The sequence below is a fragment of the Necator americanus genome, chromosome X (assembly GCF_031761385.1).
Source record: "Necator americanus strain Aroian chromosome X, whole genome shotgun sequence".
In the NCBI taxonomy this organism is placed as follows: Eukaryota; Metazoa; Nematoda; class Chromadorea; order Rhabditida; family Ancylostomatidae; genus Necator; species Necator americanus.
The window spans coordinates 26,151,765-26,177,902 of record NC_087376.1 but is presented as its reverse complement, the minus strand read 5'-3'; the positions used below and the strand labels follow the sequence as shown (position 1 = coordinate 26,177,902).

Below are 26,138 nucleotides of genomic sequence, written 5' to 3'. Positions count from 1 at the left end.
CATTGATTCATCTGACTATATGACTATTTTTTTTATCCTCCTTTTTATCACCCGTTTCCTCTTCGCTACGTTCCTCTTCTTCAACATTAGCTTCCGGAACATTAGCATTGTGGAATTCCGTGATGAGAATTCGTTCAACTGGTTTTTGTTTGAAACATTCTAGTATGAATTCCATCACTGAAATCCTCAGTTATCAACTTCTTTATTAGTAAATAGTAGTATGAAAGTTGTAAATCTCGGACAAAATTCTTGAAAATTTCCCATACATTTTCCCAATCTCCTTTCGATGGCAACATAATGTTTGTAGGCCAAAATTGGAGCGACCGGATCCTTGATGAGTGAACTGAAATACAAAAAAAACGATGACCTAGAAAAGGTAGTAAATGATTGCACTCATCCATCAATAGGATCTCCACTTCTGTCAGAAATTTACGGTTTTGACAAATCTACATAGAAGTACAATAAATTCGATATTAATTTGAAATTCGCACCAATGAGACAAAGTGAGGTCACAAAAAATTACTACTGACAAGAATTGTCGTACGCTTTAAGATCCGCTCAAGTTGTTCGGCAAAAAAAAAAGTTGTTATCCAATTTCTGAAGATATCAAATAGAGGAGAACATGCAGTATAACGCCAATATCGCATAGTGATCCTCTTATTCATACCTCTGTTATTGTTAGAAAATATTCCACCGTAAAAACCCCGTGATCGCAATCACGGGGTTTTTACGGTGGAATATTTCCTAACAATAACACTATAATTTCATATAGTGCAGTTTTTTTTTTTTTCAAACTACATAAATTAGGCGAACACAATCTACGGAGCACATTTACATAGAAAATCCAAGGAAAAAAAAACGAACAGAACTTACGCATGTAGAGTTTTAGTGAGAGCTTGTGGTTGCGAATAGAATTGTAATAACGTGTTTAATGTGGATGGCCTAATTACACAACATTGTCGTAAGGGTAGTATAATATCGTCATCATCGATATCCGTTCTACCAAACCTGTAAAAAAGAACAGCTGAAACATTTCGAAGATACTGTAGATACAAATAAATACTTTTTAAGTGATATTTTATATTCATTCTTACGCTTTTTCACATTTTAAATCAGATTTTATATCCAATAGTGAATAAATTCCTCTTTTACATCCTTCTAGGATCGCATTTTTTTGATGAACCTCTTTATTCTACTTCGCAACTCCTCAGATGACTGGTCACAAACAAGGCAGGTTTCAAGGTTCAAAACAGGAGGTGAAACGAGTCGTAATTTTCTACATCCTCTTCAAATTTTTGCACTTCCTCATTTTTTTTCGCAATTCTAATTCCATGTCTAAAACATTTTTGTTAAGAAAAAAACAACTCAGACACTTAACGCTGCATGGTATGTAGCGCAAAGAGCTCTTTTAGAAAAATATTAGGTCATTTTAAAAGTTCAAGAGCGAAGAATGTATTGTGTGATATTTTAGAAAAAAAAAAAAGTCCTGCGTGATGAACGCAGACGGGAGTTGGAAATAAATAGGGTCAGCTCATCGATATGTCCTTCCAAATTTCTGCTGGAAAAAAAAATCCTTCATCTGGAAACTTTGTCGGATCGATTATTCCAAAGATTGACATTACAAATTTAACATCCACTTTTCACCGTTAATTTAGCTTGTGGAGGTATTCCTTGCATGATTTAAGCTTAAACCCAAAAATGAAAGTATGTAAGAACACATAGTTGTTTTCAGAATACAGGACTGATCTTCAAGGAAAATTCTTACTATGGATGATAAGTAAGGAGTGATTAGTTTGCATGCATCTATATGCATATGATATCTACAAAAAGTGAACAATTTGATATGAGATAAAAAGTTTTCTAAAGCAAGCCGATATACGCTTGATAAAGGATAATGGTTCAGGCGTTAATCAATCCGCTTCGGATGCGCCCCGACGTTCACTTCAATTCAGAATCGTTTGAGGCTAAAGTCGGTGTTTTTATCCTCCCAGACAAGTTTGGTGCCAACTTGTTCAGATCGAAGGGATGAAGGGCTTGGTGAGCACTAGGGCGGATTCGAACATCCGATCGATCGTGCAGGAAGCGGAACCTCTAACCGCTACACTACACCCGCCCCATATACTTGATAGGAGTATAATATTGTGTTGTTGTTTATCTTTTCTTTTTTCCTACTGAGTATATTACTCTTTGTTGGAGTGTATTACTCTTTGTTGGATTAAATACGTAAATAAATACAGTAATCGCTGTAATTATTCGACGAAAAATGAGAAAGAAAACACGAATACATGTTATACTGTGGTTATGGTAACTGTCACTCAAATCCGTCCAACAATTTGTGTTTTTAGGTGGATACTGCCCTCAAACCCAATAATAACCTAAATGCAACTAGTAAACGTGGAATTTGCAGAGAATCTACTGTGTCGAGTTGATTTACCATTAAAGAACCGATAATCACTGCCCTAAAAATGAGATTCCTGAAGACGAACAAACAAGGAAGATGACATTCTGCCACTGAAATTTTTTTCTTTCGGACTAAAAAAAATTTCCGGAAATTCTTGGAAAATACGTGCAAAAAACAAAATAGCTTAGTTTGTTTCAAAATCAGTTATTTTCAAACCCTTTGAGGTGATCAGAAGAATCAACGTTTGAGTGGCGGAGAATTTTTACGACATGCAAATATTGGAGCGACCGGAGATCAGCTGTGCTCACATAAAATCCTCTTAAAAGCGTCCTTTAATCACAACGTACATGATTGCAACATTTGGACTGCCAGTGATACCTTCTAAATTTTCAGGATTCAAATGAATCAGATCAAATTCACAAAGTCACCCAAGAAACAACTATTTACAGTTTTCATATTACAAATTTCCTCCTTTATTTTGTCTATTCTAGTGATTCCTCAAAAAAGGGTCTCGTTGCAGAATAAGGACCTATTCATAAAAGAAACGCGAATACAAAAAACGCTAATAACATATTATATCGATCTTTCCACAGTTTCTATGGAAGAAGATACGATCGCTGTTTACTTATCAATTCCACAAACGAATCATCACTTTGTTTAGGATCGAACCAACAGATAGTGATCGTAAGGGATGCCTGCCCCAATTAATATGCCGAAATTTTCAAAAACTAGTTGAAATTATCGAATAACTTAGCTATGAGTCTCATTTTTTGTTGTCTTTTCTGAGTTCTGCATTTTCATAATATTTAAGTGACTTGAATTTGATCTACTCCTCTCACTGCACCTATGTCCCCCCCCCCCTCCTTCACATTCATTTCTAGGATTTTTTTTTGCGCCAATCTCACACCATTCAACGAGCATATACCCGAAATACATTTGATAAGTGATCGATATTCTCCTACAGATTAGAAACGTTCCAAAACTTCTGAAAAATACAACTAATTGCAAATGAAATGCAAATGTAACTACTTTACATATTTTGTTCATTATTCATGGAACAGCATCAAAACCTCAAATACATGATGATATCGGTAAAGATCCCGACAAAGAATCTGTTCACTCCAGCAACATTGAACTTCTCTTTTAAGGAAAAAATAGAACACATAAATTCATAGATTCTAACAATAATCGCAGTATTCAAAACTACCACTCAGCCACATCACACCATTTCAAAATTCCATTTTCTAAAACTTGTGAGATGGCCTTACAGTATTACTGATGACAACACGCTAATGAGTAATTTATGTAGGTGAAAACACGGTTTTCACTGGTTTTTTTCTTTGGTATACATAAATAGGCACCTTCTAAAAGCTTTTATAAATCTTTTGCAATTTTGTGACTTTCTGACTTATGCGGTTCTTCAGCAAGATAGAAAAAACAATGTTGTAATACCAAAGTATAAATAGCACAATAGAGAAAATAAGTGAGGAATATTAAATGAGAAATAGTCAATAGAGCTATTTCATCGATTTAAACATGCATTTCTTGCAATCCATAAGGAACGAGCAAAAAAAAAGAAGGCTTTTCAACCATTTGTGCAGCTGAGAAATTGTTCGGCATTTTATTTCGTTAACGTTTATGCGAAAGTGAAAACAAGATTTCAAGAAAAAAAATTTTTGATTCCAGCTAACGTCTTGCTAGAAAACACAAAAACTTATGGGTTTCTTCGTTCTTCGTTGAAAGAACCACAGCAAATCACAGTAATAAACCAATTGTATCTGATTTAAAACGTTGGAAGTTTTAAACAGCCCCACGAATTCCCGGTTCCTTTTTTTTTAATCTCAAAATCCATCGCAAAACTCGTTGAAGCATCACTTTTTTCAGTTCAGCACGGAGATCTCGCAAGGTTTCTCGCTTGTCGTAATGTTTTGATGACACATTACTATGGATGGATTAATTCTCATAGCTAATCTTTTTAAGATGGAAAAACGTGATAAGAACGCAACAATAAATATGTAATGGGGACGGAAATACCGTAAAATATACTGTATCAAATGTAAATGGACCGATTTAATGCTTACAATATCGATATCCGAGAGAATTGAATCACTTACGCTCGTCCATTGTCTAAGTGGATCGCATAGGAAGGTAGATTCTCGAAAACAGCGAACGACTCATAATGGTGACGATCTTGGTTACCTGTAAATATATCAGTTTTCGAAAATTTACCAAGTCTCCTCCTAAATCAATAGGAACTCCAAGATGTTTTTATTGATATATTGCATATATATGTATTCTATTGATGTATTGTAGTGAAGTAACAAAAAATTGAAAAAAAGTGAGAAAGTTGGACAACTCAAAATCGACTTATACAGTTATATCACGTTGAGAAAACGAACGCACTCGTGGGTTCTAATCGGAATTGCACCGATTTTTTTTTAGGAAGTGCAATAGATACAGTATGTTTCACGGTAGTATTTTTTGCTATTGGGAGTAAATTTACGAAAATTTCTGATTTGATCAATTTTTTTCCTATTCAATAGATTTGCATAGTAACACAATTGACAAACAAAAAATAATCACCATGTTTTGTTTTGGATTCACTCACTAACTCACGGCACTAAATAGGACTAGGTTATATATGTGATAGGTTTTTTCTTGTAAAATCTATTTAAATACCAGAAAGTTTCAAATCGGATTATTTGCGAAATTCTATCGAAATGTCCTAATTTTGCTTACAGTTAGGCACACCCGACAACATTTTAATCATTCAAAAGCCGACATAACAGAAATCCAAACATCCAAGAAGAATGCACATTGTTCTTCAACAATACCAGTAATTTCTTTTGCAATTAAAGGAAGGCGCTGGAAAAGATAGGAATAAGGGCGTAGACCATAAGTGTAAACATATTCAAGGTCAATTCTTCCTAATCATCTCTCGTTCTACTTTTTACAATGTGTTTTTGAATCCTTGTTGAGTTAAAAATTATCTTTTTTCTAAATCTTCCTAATTAAACAGATCTTAAGCAAAAGAGTTTCGAAGTGGGTGGCTATAACAGCAACTGGCTACTTGAATATATTAGAAATTAATTTGTTGTAATCGAACGAATAAAATCACATAAATTCTCCGGAATCCTTACCACAATAGACGAGAATACGGCAAAAGAAGGATAACAGTAAAGAAAAATCAATAATAACTTGAACAAATATACAATAATAATACAGGAATAAGTCGATCGTAGTTATAGAGTAGTTGAAAAATACGACTATACGTCAGAGGGAATTTCTTCTAAGTATTCATGCAAATAAATCAGTGTTCAGGTTTTTAGATTAATCTAATGTTTATTTACAAAAAAATTACCTTATTTTCTCTGATATAATACAGTTCTGAGACGGCTACACAATAGCACTTTTATTTGTGAGGAGTGATTTTGAGAAATAGTAACATTTCTAGCCGAAAAGAAAAAAATCAAAGTTAGCTTATCTAAACCTAGCGGACTACATTTAGCAATAACGGGCATCTGATCCTTGTTGATCAAAAATGTTTTTTGTAGCTTTTGTTGCATAGCTTATTTTGAACGATGAATACCATTCCACCCTGGATATTGAACTTTTCTGGTTTTGAATTCGATATCTCAAATGTGGATATTAGAGAAGTAAAATTCGTTTCCAAAACAAAGGTCACGAAGACATTTTCATTTGCAAAAATATCTTGTACAACTTCATCTGACTACTATTAGAAGCAGCATATCACAAAATTAACGTTGCGTGGATCTTTCCACGAATAGTTCAAAGTAGGAATGTAGTTCTTGAAAACGAGTGTGATCGTGTTCAGTTTCCACAAGTAACCCAGAAGAAGACGCGTGAAATATCTTTGTGTAATCCAATCCAACCAACGATGCAACTTATTACGAGTAATAGAACGCGGGCAATCTGCAACGCATACGCGATTACACAGGAGGCCGTGTTTCTACTATGTATTAGAGTCATATAAGTTAGGTTGAGAGCGTTGTACAATGACGGAGTTGTCCGCGTTCTATCGCGTAATAAGTCGCATCGTTGGGAAGAGGGAATCACACAAAGCTGTTTCACAAGCTTTTTTTCTGGACTACTAGGGAGAACTAAGCGCGCAATCATGCTCATACTCGTCAACTATATTCCTAAGCTTTTCTACACATTAGAGATCCCAATATCATCCGCTGCCTTTAGTCAAATTGCTATGCGTAAATCAAGTCGGTATGGTATAAATATTACTGATATCCATAATAAAAAAAAAGTGCCAATAAAATCTGACCGTAAATCAATCAAAATCCACACACATTTGCTGGATAATGTCCTATCTCAGATTCGCATCTACTGAGTCATGCATAAAAGTATGGAAAAATTTATGAACAGCAGGTATTCTGCTGTTCATAGATTAGAATGCAATATCAGGTCCATGGAATATTTCTTAAGTCGCAATTTCAATGGTAAATGATGATTATATGCAGTGAGAAACACTAATTATTTGAAATGAAAGATGCTCTAAGAAAATTGTGGATTTTCCAAAAAATTCATATAGATGAACCATAAGAAGATGATTCATCGAAATGGAAAACATTGTGGTTCTTGAATTTCGTGCGTACACGATGTGCAATACGGATCCTACAAGTGCACGTGCATTGCAAATACGAAGAAGAGTAAAATTTTTCTAGATCCGTACAATAGAGAAGGGCAAAAAACTTGGATTTAAAAGAATAAAAAAGTACATTCGCACGACCATAAAATATGAACTCGGGACCATAAAATAGGTCTGCGATAGTGGACACCCAATGCAGTTTTTTTTCCACTTACTTTTCTTTTTCACTTACTTAATGACAAAGCTAGTCCTGCTCTAAAGTTTTTAATCATTCCGTAGAAATCTCAATAAAATGTAATCAAACGGAAAAATAATATTCTTGAATGTTACTTTTTTTTCGAAAATATGGAGAACACCGCTTGTGGATTTTTTTTTTGCTACTATCGCGTGACCACATGCTCAACTTAGAAAGGACTATTCGTGAGGCTCATCTTTGAGTGCATATCGTGAATTTGTATTCTATTCTTGTCTGAATCATCTGGTAAAAAAAGAAGAGAAACGTGACATGTCCGAATGTTGACCTTCACCTGAAATTGGCAGCAAAAAAATCCGTGTTCAGCTCTGAAGAACCAAAAAAAAAGCTCAAGAAATGATTTTCAAACGTTGAGCTGCTTCAACCAAAAACAGAGCAATTTTTTGAGTATGTGATTGAGAAAGATGAATGAAAAGAAGCGAAGCTTAGATTGATCTTCTCCATGGTTACGGTCAATTAATCACAGCACCGAGTGAAGATAGACCTATGCTGGATTAGCTTTGATATTCCTCAATCCCGTAACAAGAAGCGAACATCCTAAGTATCTAACCGAATACCGCTTTAAAAAATCGTTGAGGAGTAACTCAAACAAATGACCGAAAGAATTCGCGAATTTCCGTGTTCAGGTGGAAATAATCCATAGTAGCGAAGAATTCGTAATTTTGCTTTTGTAGTGCTCTCACAACAAATGCATACGTTTCCTTCATGAATCTTTAAATTAACGTTTGCAAAAAAGACGATACACTCTAGAGAAAATTAAACGATCAATATTTTCAGAGAGGATTTTTTTCCAGAAAACGCGAAAGCAGAGTGCAGGAAAGAAAAAAAAGGAGAAAAAAAGTAATAGTAATGAAATATAAGTATTTTATGGAGTATGGAAAGATCTGACAATAATGCAGTATAATTAACAGTAAGAATTGCAATAGTTCTTGGACTTTAGAACAATATTTTCAAAGTTTTTTTTTCATAGTTCCGCATGAAAAGAAAGGATCTATAAATGATAATTTACCTATCAAATAATCGAGAATATGGAGATCGACGAGATCCAACAGCTTTCGACCATGAGCGTACTGTTTCTTCACTTTCACTTTGTCGGTACAGTAATTCATGTCAGATTGCCATTCAGCAATCTGATTCTTTTTTGAGTATGTTCTGAAAACAAGAAAAACATGGTTGGGTCTTATTTCATGCTCATCTCAAATTGCTATTCACTTTTTTGAAGCAAAAATAAACTAAAATTAATACAATTACTATGTCAGATAATACCTACATGGGAAATAAAAAAAAAACTATAAATTAAAAACTGAAAAAAACTAGCCATCTTTCTAGCTAATAAACGTTTCATTCCTTCATATATTCAATAAGATTCCACTATTGATTTTAAGCACTTTCATTTCATCACACATGCGGTCATAAATAGTTTCTTCTTCGGATTATCTGATCTACAATGTACTCCGGTACTCCTGAAGCCTCTGATTCTTCGATTTGTGAAGGGTGTTCTGCACTTTAGCTGTGGCATGTTCATATTTCTAAGCTATGCTCCAAATTTTATTTACTACTAGATAGAACATAAAATGAGAAATTTTCCGCACGCTACCTTTAAAGTACTTGGATTCTCTTTGCCATCGCAAAAAAAAGCGCTTTCAAAATTATTACTTTGAATACATATATGTGTATATATACACATAAAACACATAATATATACAGAAAATATGCATGTTATTCAGCGGATGTTCATTGTTTTTTTTTACGAAAAATCGCTATGCGTCCCTTTACTTAAATATAAAGATGCAAAATATTCCTTGTTTTTTTCAAGCGGAAAAAAAGATGACACTATATATAGTAATTAGTTGAAAAGGAAAGTTGCATTAGGAGAAAATTGTTAGAAAAAATGTCGTTAGACTTCCAATCACAAATTTCCACTCTTCTTCTGTTTTCTTCAACGAATATGCTACAAAAGCGATTATTTTGATTTCTTTCCTACAAACGTAATAATACGTAATATATACATAATTTTAAATCTATTCGACAGCTTCTATGAAAAGCTAATGAATCCCATGAAAACGCGAACGTGTTGACTTTTCGCAAAGAAAAAGTGAAAATTAGAGTAATAATCCAGTGTTCGAAAAAAAACTTCCAAACCAACCTTCGATACGGGCTTCGGTTATGTCGTCGTGGAACTACGCCTTCGTCCGGAAGAAAAACTTGCACCGAACCTTCTTTAAGATCGGGTAAACCACAAATTGCGTGCGTTGTATCACAGTAATAGTCGCAACGTGACACAAAACAACGATTTTTTGCTGAATAAATCAGATGTGTTCCTATAGAATGGCGAACAAATATTTTCAATTCTTCTACAACTTGTAATGGTCTCAATGGGTGGTCATTGAACAAATATATTTGTTTTCATGCGACATTCTCGTTTCTCTAAACAATTCCATTCAAAATTCTGCTAATGGTTAACAGATGACCAATTAAATGTTATTTTGTAGAAGGCGAGAGTCGATTCAGTGCTAAAAGAGGATATCGGATGTAACGGGGAAGGAATTACCATTACGGAACTAATACTTTATAATTAAATTACATACCAGGTGAAATGAAAAACGTTTTCTTCAATTTTTTCTCTGCTTTATCATAAAGTTCCGATGTTATGTTGACAATTCGTCCAACTGTTGGTACAGCACGTCGAAATCCAAGAACCCTTGAAGGAACTAAACTAGAAATACCCTAGTAATACAATTCAATTACTAGAACATCGCGCACCTGTCCAAATGAAAAGTGGCTATTTCAGCGTTATGGCGTTCGAAGTCGCTGAAGTAGAAATGATTCGGATCTGACTCATAGTCACGACCGAACCTGAAAAAAAAGAACATCCTCTTCTTTTTTCTATTTTTAGTATATATTTTCTATTTATTTATTCTATTTATAGTATATATTTTTAGTATTTGTTTTCTATTATGAGTTAAAGATTCTTTTTTTCTGAAAAAGAATCTTTAACTCATAATTAAATTCTCGACATTAGTTTTAACAAAACTAAAGAGAAGAGGTTATCCAGAAAAACTTCTATGATATAAAACACTAACCTCATCGGCTTGAAAACAGCTTGTTTGTCATTTTCGAACGTAAATACAAGTTTCGCCTAAAATTCAATTGAAATTAAAATAATCGTATGTATTTACTTGGTATTTATAATATTTACCGTGACAAAAAAAAACGAACCTGAGTTCCACCGTCCATAATATGAACTGCTTTAATTGTGGCACGATTGAGATCTGTTAGAAGATCATCTACAGTTTTATCATCACTATACACACCACATGTACCAATCTGAGCATAAAATCTTTCCCATGAATCTCGTGTAGGGACAGATTTTCTGGAAAATCTTCATTTTAATCCAATACGTATAACAACTATGTTCCTGAACAAAAATATAAACTGTACTGTTTAGTTTTCATCCAATATTCGGCTAATGTACTATTCTCATGACATTCTGATGCTGCCATTGCAAGTAAATCCCTCCCTTTGAGGAAATTATATAGTTTGTTTAGCACAACCCGATTGACATGCGACGGAAAGTCTGCAAATAAAAGCCTGTAATATCGCTGCTCTTACTCAAAACCTCGTCTGTGTCCTCGTCCAAAAAAAAGAAAACTATTTGCGCGAATATCCTTGCCACTTGATTAATACATCTGTGTATGTATATGTGGGGGAATGTTTGATTGATTGAGGTAAAAGCACTTATTTCGTAGAATTTTTAATCGCTATGTAGTTCGTTCTTAATGAACCTAACAAATATTCAATTTAGTAATATTCACTGACCAAATGGATCTTCTTCAATTTCCTTTCGGATTAAACTTGGCGGATTCGGCTGTTTCTGGAATGACATTTGCGGACCAACCATTGCAGGACGTAAACCTGAATCTCGCCGGTTCGCTGCTAAGAATTGCGATTCACTTGACCTTGGTGCTTCATCCCATTCTCCTGGAATTTTCTTTATTCGTATAAATATTCTTAGTTTCGTAGTGCAGAGTGTTCTTTGACGTTTGGGTAACGCTATGTCCGTATCGACCCTACTTCATGGAGTATTCACTCAATTCTGTCATGCTTCCATAGCATTTTTAATGAAATCCACAATAATACGTCCAAAAAAAACTCGTGATAGATGTAAAGTAATAATAGGTAAAATAGTTCCTTCTAAGCAGATAACATTGGATTGTAAGCCATTTTTCGAAAAAAAAAAGTTTTTGTCCTTGTTTTGCATTGTAGTACGTAATCTCACTTTAAATGAACATTTGCACTAAGAAAGTGCATAAATGGGGAAATAAGAGCTTCGGAAATAAATGGATATGGAGTGAAGGCTGGATTCCCCTATATAGTACATAACTTTGTTGTTAGTACAACATATCTCGTCTATAAAGTTGATATTGTTGCGATAAATGTTCAGGCATAGGCGAGAGGATGAATTCGGATAATTACTGCAAAAAAAGTCACATAAATTTGGACTGTTTGACGGTGGAAAGGAAAAAAAACATTCAAATAAGGATTATTTTCAACTTACGTCCAAAATTATCACGAGGAAGGGAAAGAAGTACGAGTGTAGCGCCAAACGCAACAAATGCGAAAGTGAATATACGTCTAATGTTGCAACGCATTCGGAAGCCTATCACATCACGCTTTTGTTTGAATTTTCCTGCAAAAAAAATGTCAACATGGATTGAAAAAAAAACACTTAAAGATATCAGAACGCCCAAAACTACAAAACAGAACATGAAATACAGAAGCATACAAATAATGCATAATCATAAAACTATATAGCATTGGCGAAAAATGATTAAATTGAAAACATAACACATATATGGATGAGCAATAAGCATGAGGACTCATGCCTTGACTAGACCCAGTGTTTAGTATTCGGCGATAAGGAAAACGTCAACGTTCCAGAACAGACAAGACGGGTTGTTAGATGAATGAAATGGATTCCTGGAAAGTAATGAAAAACCTGCCGGACTACGACTATGAAGCAAATAAAGTGCAAAAATAACAGGCTAGCCAGAGGTTTTTTTCCACTAGAAAATAATGAAAAAATGTTCTAAACGTCATTCGAAATGCATTGAAACGTGAATAATTAGAAGAGTGAACATTGAAAAAGTGAACAAATAATTAAATGTGGCTTTAGTTTGTCATCATGCGGATATCATCTGTCCGGAACAAACGAATTAACTCGAGTGAATGGCTAAGTTCAATTGATTGTCGTACGTGTTGTAAACCGAGGACAAATGCATGTGTGAAAGGGTGACCAAAGACAATTACGTCTAGTGGAAAGAAGGCTGTGAATGAATGTGTATGTATGCATTTGACAAACATTGGATTTGCATTTGAGGAGAAATTACAAACGATAACACGAAAGTAGTAGGAAGTAGGCGAATGAATGAATTAATGATCGAAGAGCTCGATATTTGATTCACTTCAATCGTTCCTGGGACTAACAAATATCGATGCACTCGTTCCACGTAAATAAACAAACATATGACAACGCCAATCCTTTTGCTCAATTGCACCCTCAACTCTTTGCACAGCCAACAGTCCGTTATTTGAACAATACTCGTAGACCATTAATGAGAAAGAAGTCGTTGAACATAAAAAACAACAAAAAATATCGCGATGTTGTTACATTGGGCAGAAAAAAAAACAGGCGAATGTATGTAGAACAATTGACAAACTTCTTTCTCCAACAATTGTTCAATTGTAGTCATTGAAAGGAATGGGGAAAAAACGTTAAACCTATCTTTTGTTTTCTAGCAGTTTAAAATCTCTAAAACTCCGATTCCGAACAAACAATTCAACTAGGACAAAGGAAAAAGAGAATGACCTATTGACGGATTGACGGCGACGAGAAATTTAATACATAAGCACTCTGTGACAGAAATATCGCTCGTAAATCATGCTATAATTTTTAATTAAAATAATCAGATTAAGGGGAAGAATTAGTCGGTGGAGGTGAATGAATGAATGAATGAATGAATGAATGAATGAATGTGAATGAGTGGATGAATGGATGGATTAGGAGGGATGTGTGTGAGGGAATGGTTGTCGTGTACGGAATAATGGTGATATGGCAAAGTGTTCATCGTTGACCAAAACTGGTCCCTCTCATCGCACTCAAGCGACGAGATGAACGAGCAAGTAAGACAAATGATCGTAGCCAATTCTCTCTATAATGACAGACAGAGACATTCAACCGACATTGCGGTTCCTGCATGTAATTTCGCGAAATGAGCTTCGGTGATTTGTTTCGTGACATTATAGAAATTCGAAAATATATATATATATATATACCCACCATTTAGGGTAATATAAATTTTGAATACGAACAAAAACCGCTGAAAAACAATGATTTATCGATTAAAAAATTGTGGGATTGGTTAGATAGAGTGTGAGTAACCATCACACTGCAAGTGGAGGAGTGGAATGAAAACAGCGCTTACACCCCACCTGTACCGCGTGTATTGATTGAGGTACCGAAAGTGAAGTTCGGAATTGACATGATCTCTGCTGCACGTACAAGACATATCTGTCCGTGAATGGATAACTGAGATGGAAATGAAACCGTCGGCGACTTCTTCTTCCACCCATGCTACCTTATTCGGTTAAGTTCCCGACCGCAAACGTGGTGCAGTAATACCGCGTTGCGAGACCTGGCCATTCCTTGGATAGAAGTTTCCGATGGTAGAACGAGTGGATGTGCATCTCCATCCCCTGATGCATTTATCCAATGGCAAATTATAGTTGAGTAGCAATATATTCAACTCTGGTGCATTTATCCGCCAGGGTGCGTTTATCCAGTTGGTTAAATGATATTGGATATGGGCACAGGGCTTGAATGCGATAGTTTCAATAGAATAATGTACTGGATTAGCTTGGCTTGTTTGATGTGTGCACAGAGCGGCGAGTTTGTGCAGATGACCTCAGCCGCTAGACCCTAACACACATCCATCAATTTTCTTAATGCTGTAAAAAAAGAAACGAGGAACTTCTTGAAGTAACACGAAGTGATGAGATTTTCCGCAGTAAACTACATATAATATCAAAACCCACTTATACTACAAAATATTAAACGAAGAACACTAATCCGAACAATTCTCGGAGGAAATTAAGTGAATCAACAGTGAACGTGAACATCTTGCACTGACTACATCTTACATGAGTGCAGAAAGCTGTGCAAATAATTCTTTCTCCAACAATTTTCTCCTGAAAATCCTGCTTTTTAAAAAATTACTGAATATTTTTATGTGAAGGCAAACACAGTGATTCTCCGGAACATGTTCGTTCCTCGATATTGTTGACCATTGCGGAAGTGAAACAAACAAAGTAGGTTTTATTTAGCCTATCATCCAGCTGGAATGCAAATTTAGATGTATGCAGGAGGAGGAGAACAAGGAACAAACTCTAATTGGACCTGTTATTGTGGAGATTATCATGGATTCATTATGATAAAAGATATCCGCACATATAATTTTACGATGAAAGATCGAAAAACGATCATTAAAAGTAATATGAGTCATGAATCATGCAGAGCGCACAAAGAAATGAGGATGCATCGCTTTCGCAGGGTGTATGTCAGTCATGATACCATGGAGATGGGGTGCAAACATCAGTTACAGGATATTTCCATGATCAACTAAAGTAACTGCTATAATACGGGGAATGTTGCGTGGATTACGTGTTAACACGATCATTTTTCCAAATAAAACGTCCAATAACGTTTGTTTTGCCGGGGTCAGTGCTAAACATGCAAATGTTTGATGAATCATTCAGTAAACGAATAGCATTCCATAAGAATAATTCATATATTATAAAATTATATGCATTGTAAGTTCTGCGGGAATTTCCCGAATTCCACAGTCTTTCTTATTCTTTCATTTATAAACAATTGCTCTTTTTCTAGATCAAAAATTAATTTATTAATTATTAATAAATTACAATCTTCATGACTACTGATGTTTGCGTTCAATGTACGGATATTTGTGTAACATGATTGCGGGGCATTTTGAGGATCCTGCATTTTGTGTAAAGGTGAAAGTGGTGGCATGAGAAGAAGAAACGCAATGAACCAAAACGTTTCGAATGATTAGACAAATTATTTCGCTTCAAAGCGAACTTTGCTATGCTAAATTTCACATTAATCAATGCAAATTGGCGTTCGTTATCCGTGTTCCGAGACTAGAAGAAGAAGAACACACAAAGTGAAGAGGAAACGAGCCCATCACCACACCACAACGACCAAGTCAGTCAGTATCTGTGGTCAAATACAGTGATCACGATGAACGTCAAGAGTACGATAGTCATATACCATATTCGGAGAGTAGTACGATTGTCAGAAAAAGTGTTTGACGAAATGAGGAGGGATGAGTAGGTAGATGACAGGAAGGCGACTTCGCAAATATTGCAACCCATTCGAGGCCGGGTGCGGGTGGCCGCTTCAAAGTGGGTCGAAATCGCGCCGTTCTATCAGTTCGAATCGCGGACTAAACCACCGCCAGACGAGAAAAAAAAACGGTCAAGTGAGCGTAAATGTTGCGCATCATCTTCGACGTTCCGCTGCTGGATGCAACGTTTTGTTTCCACGACAATTCCTGAGAATGAACGGAGATATGGATGGATGGATGGATGGATGGATGGATGGACGGACGGACGAATAGACGGTTGCGAGGAAACCAACTAAGTGCAGTTGGTTGAGGTGCGGATTCGAAGAGAAGACGCGGCACGTGTTTTGTGTGGCAGCTGCTTTTCGGTCCTAGATCCTTGCAATGCCCTCGGTCCAGCTTCCTTTTCACAGAAAACCATTCCACTGCTGACTAACAGCAGCTAAACGTGTGATCAGGAAAGAAGGAACGGGACGAGGCAAACGGTTCATCTCTAGTGAAAGTGGAAGTGAAAGTGGAGTGGTAGGAAGTGAAACAAAACGACATACCTATAGTGATATGAATATGGATTTGAATGGATTTTTGTGCAGTAAATGATCGTGTGAATGTCGAAGAGTCCGTCAACCGAGGGCACTAATTTCAAATGCATATTCAGCGGCGCTAGTAGACAAGACAAAGACCGAAGTTACACATAGTCACTGAAAACAACTTTTTTTTGCTCGTAACTACATAGAATTTAAAAAAAAACTCTAGGAACGAAATTAATGAAAAGTACTTGTGGTAATAATGCAAAGAGTTACAGAATGCTGAAATGTCTAAAGAAAAAACTGTCGAACTATAAACTATCGGTTACGACTAATAAAACTAGGGTATGAGAAGCTGAGACAGCAAGAGGTGAACCAGACTTCGAACGCTTTTAAATTCGTAGACGCTTGAAATTTTCGCTACATATGTTTGCAATAAGCATCATAGGAAGGTCGTTCTTAAACTGGATAGCCTATGTGAAAAAGTGATATGTGAGAATAGGGAAATGATTCCGTTGAAGAAATCATTCAAAACCGGTTGGTTGCTGATCTAATCACTGAATCAGAATTTCATAGAAATCTTCAAATATACGTTTCCGTTTCAAGAAATGTCAAGAAAAGTACATGAATAGGACATTTTTTAGTTTACGTCGTGAAAGAAAAAAAAAGATCCCTTCTACACTTGCAAACCAAATGAAATGTATACAAAAACAATGAAGTAACGTAAGAAGCTTCACTGCAATATGAGATGCTTTCTGCTGCTTGATGGAGAGGATGTCTTAATCGAGAGAATGTGGCTCGTCAGAAGATTGAATTGTTAATTTTGCTGCGCGTTCATTTCTTTTTTTGTAGCTTTAAATTTTGCCACAAAAAAAACTACAGGCCGAGCGGTTAAATTTCACATTTGTATTCTATGACACGTAAGGGGAAGTCTTATGGACGAATAAATGAGGAATTTATGATATTAATTGCATTAAGATTGCTTACTAATGGACAAAGACGTATCGAATAGCAAATGTTTCCTGTAACCAATACGAGATTCTACGATAAAACCGGCTCAAGTCCGATAGAAAAAACTGAAATGAAACAGAAAGTGTATGGATGAGAGGCGTGTAAAATACACTGGATTATTACCTCCAAACAAGTTATACTCTCTATAGAGGGGCTGTAAAACAGGAATACCTAATTGGGAACGAGTTTGTGAACAACAGTAGAAGAAAGGATCGAGGACATAGCACTAGCGTAGATAAGTCAATCATGAAAAAAGTAGGAGACATTCATGCTAAAGAGGTAATCGGTAATCAAGGGAAGTTGAGTAAATGAGATGCAGTTGGCTATAAATTTTTCCTATAAAAGAGATTAGTAAGCTAGTACTCATGTCACAGTTTTCGTTTTATGTTTGGAAAAGAACAATGCACTCAGAGATGGGATTCATCTTTGATTGTTTCGTTATTCATTGGGCTTTGAGAAGAAATGAGAGAATGTTCTGAGAAAAAATTCGTTTCCATGCATTTTTAGAAATAGGCAGATTGCTGACTCGAGAGGCTTCTATGGAAAAAATTCAATGTTAAAGATAAAACTACACGAAGTTTTCAAAGTACGCGACTTATTTTATTTATTAAAGGTTTCATATCATAAATCAACTGAATGAACAAGACTATGTTTTCAGAGAGATGATCTGCAACAACAGAAACAACAAAAAAATGTCACTTAAGATTCCCGAATATTTTATTCGAACAAAGTCATGGAAATTCTGGATTAGAGAGTGCTTACATAAGACATGTAGGTAGGTGAAGCAGCAGATATCACAACGGATCGATTGCATTGAACGTCGGTGGGAGATCAGTTGCCAGTTGGAGTTGGATTGCGACTGGTGTATTCCAAAACGAAACCATTAACATAGAAACTGGTAAAATCATACCACTCAACACGATAATCACACTTCAAGTGCAAACACATTCCAATCATCTTTCAAACACTCACAAAGTCCTATTGAACATAGTAGCCGTAGCCTAACACGGATTATTTTCGGATCTACTCTGAGGGCAGCACCAGTTGTATTTGAACATACCAGGATTTATTGGTGACATCAATTCTTATCACTTGTCAATTTTATGTCAATTACAAATCTTTTGATAAAACCATTTAAATACTACCGTACAGAGTCATACTCATAATGAAGGTGATTACATCCTTAACTCGAAAAAAAAAACATCAGAAAGTAATTTTTTAAGTTCCAAGAAAAATGGCACCACCATATGTTATTTAAAATTCATCAACAAAAAAAATAAAGAAATTCGATCAGCGCCCACTAAGAAGCAGTTCAATCACGATCACTTCGAAAAATCATCACTGGTTCACTTAACGCTACTGTATTTGTAGCTAAGGGTCGAACTAAAGTTACAATAAGAATCCAGCAGCGTAACCTACTTCTTTTCAGAATCAACAGATTATCTAATTGGTTTGTAAATTATTGATTGATCTGTTATTATTTTTATTTTGAAATGCACTCGTTGTTTTCGAATGTGCGCTCGATGGAATAGATTATAGCGAGAAGGCAAGCCATAGAAATGCGGATACGGTTGAGTCATCCATGATTATCGTAGGCAGTCAGGAATGTACTGTGGTCTTGACAAACTGATTCCGAATGCGATTCCGCGTCTTCTTCCTATTCCTCCTCCTCCTCCTCCTCATCCTGGTGAATAGACACGCGTTTATCCGATCAGGGGTGCATGTAATTTGTGTATGTGCGCATTGCTTGGTTGCATGTCGGCTATTTTCTCAAATGATTGCCGGCGGCTTAAATATGTTACGACATCGGACACAGATTTCTCGTTTCAGTGATATCCGTCGTCAATGTTGATGTAACTTCATGAAAACCAGAAGAAATATTTATTCGCAAACAAATAGAAATGAGAAACAAACGAATCTGTTTAAATAGACAACGTCGCAACTTTTCAAAAAAAAATAGAGGGGAATTAAAAAAGAAAACTATGCAGTGGAATTTTCAGCAATATCTTCTTGTTTGCTTCCTAAATTCTCAGGTAGAATAGCAGCAATGATATAGAATATGAATATACTAAGCAAGCTGACCATCACCGTATATGCCTGAAAAACTTAACAGATGAATGTGGGCATTTTTATTACTTTCTCAACACAGCAAATAAGAAGGTACACCAAAAAATACGGTAAAATTCCCTTTAAGTGGTCTTATTTTTCAAATATATAAGCAACGGGTCGTCATCTACCTTAAAATCGTAGGAGCGGCACTTATGTTCATCTGACCTATCTTACGTATTCCCTCTTACTAGGTTAGGTGTTTCTACTTCTCTAGTACTAGAAAAATAATAATAGGAGGAAAATGTATTGTATTGGTACTAATAATAGGATATGACTTTGTGCAGTAATTTAGAAAAAGAACTCATAATCCATTAAAATCTGTTAATGAGTTGAAGTGATCAAGTGCACAATATGGAGTGTAGCGCAATGGTAAGATGTCCCCATTGCGTATGCGCGATAGATGGTTCAGTGCTGTGCAAGGCCCACTAATCCAAAATCTGGTGCCAGCAATGGCTCCCACAAGTTACTGTGTACGAAGCAGACACGTTTATGAACCTCTACAATTCTTAATTGAAGTCGAACACGATGGCGGATCTTGACGGGATTGATCAACGCTTTATCTTTTATTTTTAAGGGTGAAGTACTGGTGAAATTGTTCAACAAAGCGACTACATACTTAACCTACGACTAATGAAATTCACTCTGCAAGAATTCATTTTGTCAGTACTATTCGATGAAAAAAAATTGTTTTGTTGAGTAAACCAATGTCTTACGTTTATGAGACCCTCTGAGATTTTTTCTCCCCGCCATTCTTGAAAACTGCGGTCGGAAGCATATCTTCAAAAAACCCAACAAAAAAAAGCTGTCTTCAAACGATATGCCAACTATTGTTATGTACGTATGAACAGTGTGCGCCAAAAAACTGTTTTGCGAGGAAACGTTTCCTTGTTTTATTTTGTATAGAAACAAGATTCTAGATTTAAACCTTCTTTAGACTAATGTCGGCTACTGCTCTTCAATTGAAAGGACAATTTTTGCGTCTGCACAAAACTGGTTCCTCAGCTGGGTCGTCGCTTGATTCATGATCAACGAGGTTCAGGATCTTTTCAGTAAATGTGCAAGTGAATGGAATTCTACTTCAATCAGAAGTTCTTTTTCTACATCTATGCCTAAGGTCCATTTTTCGTTAGTAGATAAACAAACGCAAATATCTTAAGAGTTTTGTCAAAACGCAAGCATTTCAGGAAGGTTAGTTTCTGTAAAATTTGACATTACCTGCTTTTTTTTCTGAATATACAGTAATCTTAGTGTATTTAGAACAATTGAACATCATCACTGACGATGCATTTAGTTTACCGTATTCAACCAACATTTTACAAGGCAAAAAAGCAGCAAATTTTTATTTGTGATAATCTATCAGGAATACGAGAAGTTCTGACTAATAAGGAGTTCTTCCGAAAGTTTGCGATGTTGTCCGATAGTAAAAATGAAACAACATCACGAATGTCGGTTACTCACATAATGGTTTAGTGCGTCAGCGAAGCAACATACTCATGGAATGCACGAAAAATCGTAAAAATCTACCGGTTTGGACAAGGTTACACTTACACTACTTGGAACAGAAACATCAAGTAAAGTAGTAGTTTGAAAAGTTTTTTTTTCGATATCGTAGAGTTTGATTACTTGCATGTGACTCAAGCTATAACCTGTGTGGGTCCCGTCCTATAATCAAGCGAGTGTCTTTATTTTTGGAGAAAGGTCGGAAATCAATTCTTGAAACCTGGAGGAAGGAAAGGCTGGTTGATCTATGGTTTATTGGAACTAAAATAACTGCCTAGTAGTGTAGTAACCGTAGTGACGTTTTGCTTGGTTGAACTTTTAAAAACACAACCCAGAGGCAGCATACCAAGAATTTGACGACGGTAGAATATCTCCTCGAATGGATGGGAATAGGAGGGGTAGTTTACTAATGCAAGTGTGATCTCGTCTTCCCAACGATACAACTTGTTACGGATAGTAGAACGGTGGCAATCGCTTGCGATTGCGCAGATGGCGGAGCTTTTGCTGTTTATTTGAGTTGCATTAGGTGGATTTCAGACATAGTTTGATGGTGTAGTCGCTTACCTTCTATCGCGTAACAGGTTGCTTCGTACGGGAACAAGTGCACTCAAAGCATTTTCTCAAGCCTTTTTTCTTGATAACTAGGTGGAATTGAGCATAATCTCACTAATAGTCATGAACTACACCTCTACTTCGATGTATTCGTGGACAGACTCTAATAGCGTCAATTTCGTGATCTGCTTCCTTCAAGTTGAATTTGGTATAGACTCTACCATTAAAGACACTGAATATAGTTTGACCTCGTGTTGGGTTCTAAGTAGGTCCAATTATGGAAGTTGCTAAATATGAAATGGGTCATGTAAAACGTTTTCTCAAAAATCTTTCGGCGATATTTCACACCGTAAATTTAAAGCGCATTTTTTTTGGATGAAATTATTGAAATGAGGAAGGTGTGCATTATTTCCATAACAAAGTCACGTAAAGCGGTTAAAGGTAGAAAAGTCGTCTACTATCCTTCCAGGGTCCATAAGTTGGTACTAGGCAGGTCTAAAAGTATGCATGTAGCCACTCGTAAGCGGTTCAGGACCGCGTTGCTATAATCGCATTCGCTTTTCATATAGCACCGTAAGTAGGAGTCAGGGGCTGAGCAAGAGCGCCCACAAAGATTAGGGGACTAAGACGAGATTTGATTTCAGTTGCTTGTTGTCACTTCTACCTCATAAAGTATCTATTGAAACGTGCCATGTAGCAACAGCGATAAAAATTAGCAGCGCATGTACTGCTTGCATTTCTTACCTATGCCTAAGCAAAATAATCACTTGAATTTGTACCTTTCAACTTTAAAGGCCGTAGTTCTTTAACAACACCCTTGACATACTTTAATCAAGGAAAGATATTTGACTTTGATGTTTAAAATTTTTTTTTTTTGGAGAAGAATTGTAAGTGGCATGTGTCCGATCCCCGTGATTGTCTCTATCACCTGTATTAGCTTGGTAAAATTTGCTAGGATCAGTTTGAAAGAAGAAAAACCATATGGTTTTTTTTTCAAATAACGCCTTTCCTCACTCAGGAGAAAACTTAAATTTTCACTATCGCCTCTAACAACACTGTGTAACAACTGGGTACATGCACAACAGTTAATATTTTCTTATTATGTATGTGTCGCGAAATGATGTCAAGGCATACAATTAGGAAGTATACAGATGGATATTTCGAGGCTTTCATTTAAAAAAACACAAAGACATCTGGTGATTTGGTTTCAAGCTAATTCTTTCATCTCCTCTTGAACTTCATACCTTTAGCGTTATACTAAAATCTTTTTTCTGCATCACAATTTGTATTTTGTGTCGTTAGTGTGTCACACATGGTCTTTTCTGCTTTTGCTTTATTTATCGCCTTTCGCGTTTTTTTTTTGTATCGCGCACACTTAGCATCTACAAGGTTCTAATTGGGGGCTTAATTACCCAAATTTGGAACAAGCTGTTCCATTTTCTTTTGAATTTTGTGCAGAAGTGGCGCTACCAAGCAATATCAAACCACTTCCGTTCTCTTTTTAACATGTTCCCTTTGGAGTGGAGCTACAAATGAATTTCCAAGCTTTGATTTCCAAGCTATTATGATGTGTTGAGCACGACCAAGACATAATTCACATGAGCGGCAGTTGCCGGTTTAATTACCGAAATATGGGGCAAGCTGTCCCATTTTCTTTCGACTTTTGTGCTGAGGTGGTGCTGTAACCCTGCAAGCTGGTCGACACACCGGAAGCGGAAGCCGTCTTAAGATGGAAGTGCGGAAGCCGCCTTAAGATTCTGTTAGAGAAATGTTGGGACCTCGCTTCAAATTCGTACTACCTTGATAGGACCACAATTTAAAAGTTTCTTTCATGCAAATCTCTTATATAAAAGACAAAGGATGAAGTGTTTGGTGTCACTTTCCGCTGGGAATTCGCCAACGTGTTCACTCCAAATCAGAAATGTTTGAGCTTTACGATTACGTGTGCAGGGTCAAGCGTGCGTTGAGAATTTCTCAACAGGCTCTCGTAAAAGGGGTGTCAGAGCAGTAGGGGAGTCGTAAGGCTTGACAGAAGAGGAGAAAAAAATGAAGAGAGCAAGGAGAAAAAGACAAGAGGATAGCCGCTTCTAAAAACAAAAATATGAATTATAAATAAAAACACAAATATTAAGGGATACGAAATGTTAGAGAGGATAGCGTGAAGTGTTTTTTTTTAAATTTTGCTGGCATAATTCCACACCTTTGGGTCTGTGCCTAGCTTGAGAAAATACTAAACAAAGAAGGACATTGATGTTAGGATAAATAAGAGGGGACGTGAGTGCGAAGGCAAGAAAAAGAGTGTAAATTATACAATACGTTTCAAACAATCCCTTGTGATCTTGCTTTATTGTGAGTTGGTCAAGAAAATTTCGCCAAAAAATGAAAAATGTTGAGTATGAGAGAAAGGATCAGAAGGAGTGAATATCTGTTATCCACAGTCAGTTGTCAATTTGAGGACAAACCATCAAATAACGGATTAAATATAGCACACTATAAATAATAAAATAGAGGTTGTGAAGATAATGAAATAGAAAGCAAAGTGTTTAATTGCACGTGGCTGAATAAAAATCTTGATCCTCTTAAGAACATGCTGTCGTAACCATGAAATCTAAGCATTACAAATTTCTGTGTTATTATTTTATTTTCAAGAAATGGAACTCGCCAGAGGTAACTTCGTATTGAATACTAAGAGGCCGTAGGAACAGAACTTCATTTCTTTCATAGTTTGCTTCGACACTCCTTCATTACAAGCAATAAAATGTATTACGTAAATGTAAATGTTCTACGAATAAGCGCTTCCTGTAATAAAGGCGCAATATGAAGTGTCGCTGTTTTCATTGCAGCTGTCAGAGATCAATCCCCGACAAAAGTGAGATTATTGCATTTAGTGTACGAGAGTTGAAAGAGCACATTTCTCATCCGACAGTGACGAATTTTTCATTGTCACTCGAAAAAGCTATTCCGATGCTGCTACTGAGGGAAAAAAAAGACATCTACGGGCGTAATAAAGTTCGTACAAAGAAGGCTCCATGAGTTTCTAAATATCGACGTTCAAAGTGAATTTCATGCAATGAAGCTGGCTGTGATTTATAGAGAGAGATTTCTTCTATCTTTCTACGAAGCTTGGTGCTAACAGCTTCCTAGTTTTTTTTTTTTTGAAACCTAGTTGAAGAAAATTCTAAATTCTGCTTCAAATTTTCGAGTTCTTCTCAACTAGCTTTTGAGAGAACCAGAACACCTACAGAGACCAAAATTTTCAGTCAAGGGTCTTCCCTGATGCTCTATCAAAATATCGCATCGAACTTTTCAACCGCGATATCGTAATCTCGCAACTGGAAAAAGGGCGAAATCTCAGATTTTCGGCAACGCGTCAAAATCTGTATGACTTCAAACAAACTTCCAACAATGTTCAAAGAACAAACTCTGTTTGAAGTGTGTTGTAGAGGGAGATTTTTGCTGTCATAATTCATCTTTACTTTCTTTCAATTAATTTGCATTCTCAAAAGCTAGTTGAGAAAACGAAAAAGAGAAAAATGCTAAATTTCTCAACTCTATCTCAGCCAGCTTTCAAGAAAAAACCAGAGGGTCTCTGAAAGAGATATTCTAACCATTTCTAGATATTCTGTAAAGGAAGATTTGCGCTACAAAAATGAAAAAAAAATCTTTCTCAATGTCGATGAGTAAAATAGTGAGGAAACAGAAGGAAATAGTGTGAAAATGGTTTTACAATTTTTTTTCTGTTGTTCTCACTCGCAGTACATTATATTAGTATCCATTAATATTTAATAACACTTATTAAATTATATTTTTGATTTATTATTAGGCGCCTAGTCTGTTTCTTTAATTCTGTTTATTTTAACTATTTTTTTCATTGTTATGAGCGTCTGTATAAGAAAGAACGATGAGGGGGTCGTTTTCTGGAGGGTTTTTTTCCCAACTACACGTTTGACCTTTTACTTGTGTTTAGCCTGCACAATGACCTAGGAGGACCAGCCGAGCAGATGTGTCAAGTCAGTGTTTTTAATCTCCTAGCACAAGTCTGGTTCCAATTAACCGACCCTGGAGGGGTGCAAAGCTTAGTTGGCACTTGGGACCCATCAATTGAGCGTACAATCACAGCAGAACCTCTTATCCACCGCACTACACCTGTCCTATATCCTACATTGTATCTTATAATCTTGAATTCATAGTTCCAATGAGTTGATCTTTAAAGAAGCACAAAAACGATTTTCGAATAATGAGATGAGACATGCTCCCTTCAGTATTTCTCCAGACATTTTTCTGGAGAAATACTGAAAGCATTTCTCCAGAAAAATGATAGAAACAGTATTTAAGGGACGAAGGCATCCAAATTTCAAACGGTGATGTAAGGGTCAATGTTTTGTGAATGAATGAGTCGTTTCTTCTAACTTGCAAATTAATGAGTAACTGTTTAATTGGTTTTCTTTAAATTGTATGTTCTTTAAACAATTGTTTAATTGTAAATTTTTACCTTTGTCCTTGCCATTTCCTCGCTCAATCGCCGCCGAAATACTCTATCTCGGCGCGTTTGACGTGCCTGAAAATAATCACTGAAACATATGAAAAAAACAGCTGTTTTCTCCGGGCTAAAACACTTCCTTATCATCTTGGCTACTATCCAAACTACTATAGAATGGCATGAAGTGAATTAACGATCCGGGGATTACCTGCTGAACAGCGAACTCCATGCTCATCACTCGTCTGGGAACACCTTACATCGACCTCG

The 26,138-nt window shown here is 36.1% G+C and overlaps 1 protein-coding gene across 2 annotated transcripts; it reads right to left on the bottom strand.

Moving 5' to 3' along the window:
• Positions 1–7: 7 nt before the first annotated feature.
• On the bottom strand, positions 8–13,816 carry RB195_025564 (uncharacterized protein; the record flags this gene model as incomplete). Of its 2 annotated transcripts, XM_064213775.1 has the most annotated exons (14): positions 8–177; positions 267–343; positions 874–1,008; positions 4,516–4,600; positions 8,282–8,424; positions 9,419–9,572; positions 9,861–9,973; positions 10,036–10,128; positions 10,356–10,411; positions 10,492–10,645; positions 10,714–10,849; positions 11,092–11,253; positions 11,831–11,962; positions 13,765–13,816. In XM_064213775.1, the coding sequence occupies 14 exons, from the start codon at positions 13,814–13,816 to the stop codon at positions 8–10; spliced, it is 1,662 nt and encodes a 553-aa protein (XP_064069656.1). The 2 variants fall into 2 exon arrangements, with proteins under 2 accessions (XP_064069656.1, XP_064069657.1); XM_064213776.1 differs by lacking the exon at positions 13,765–13,816 and having other exon boundaries at positions 11,831–11,924.
• Between the last annotated feature and the right edge of the window lie 12,322 nt (positions 13,817–26,138).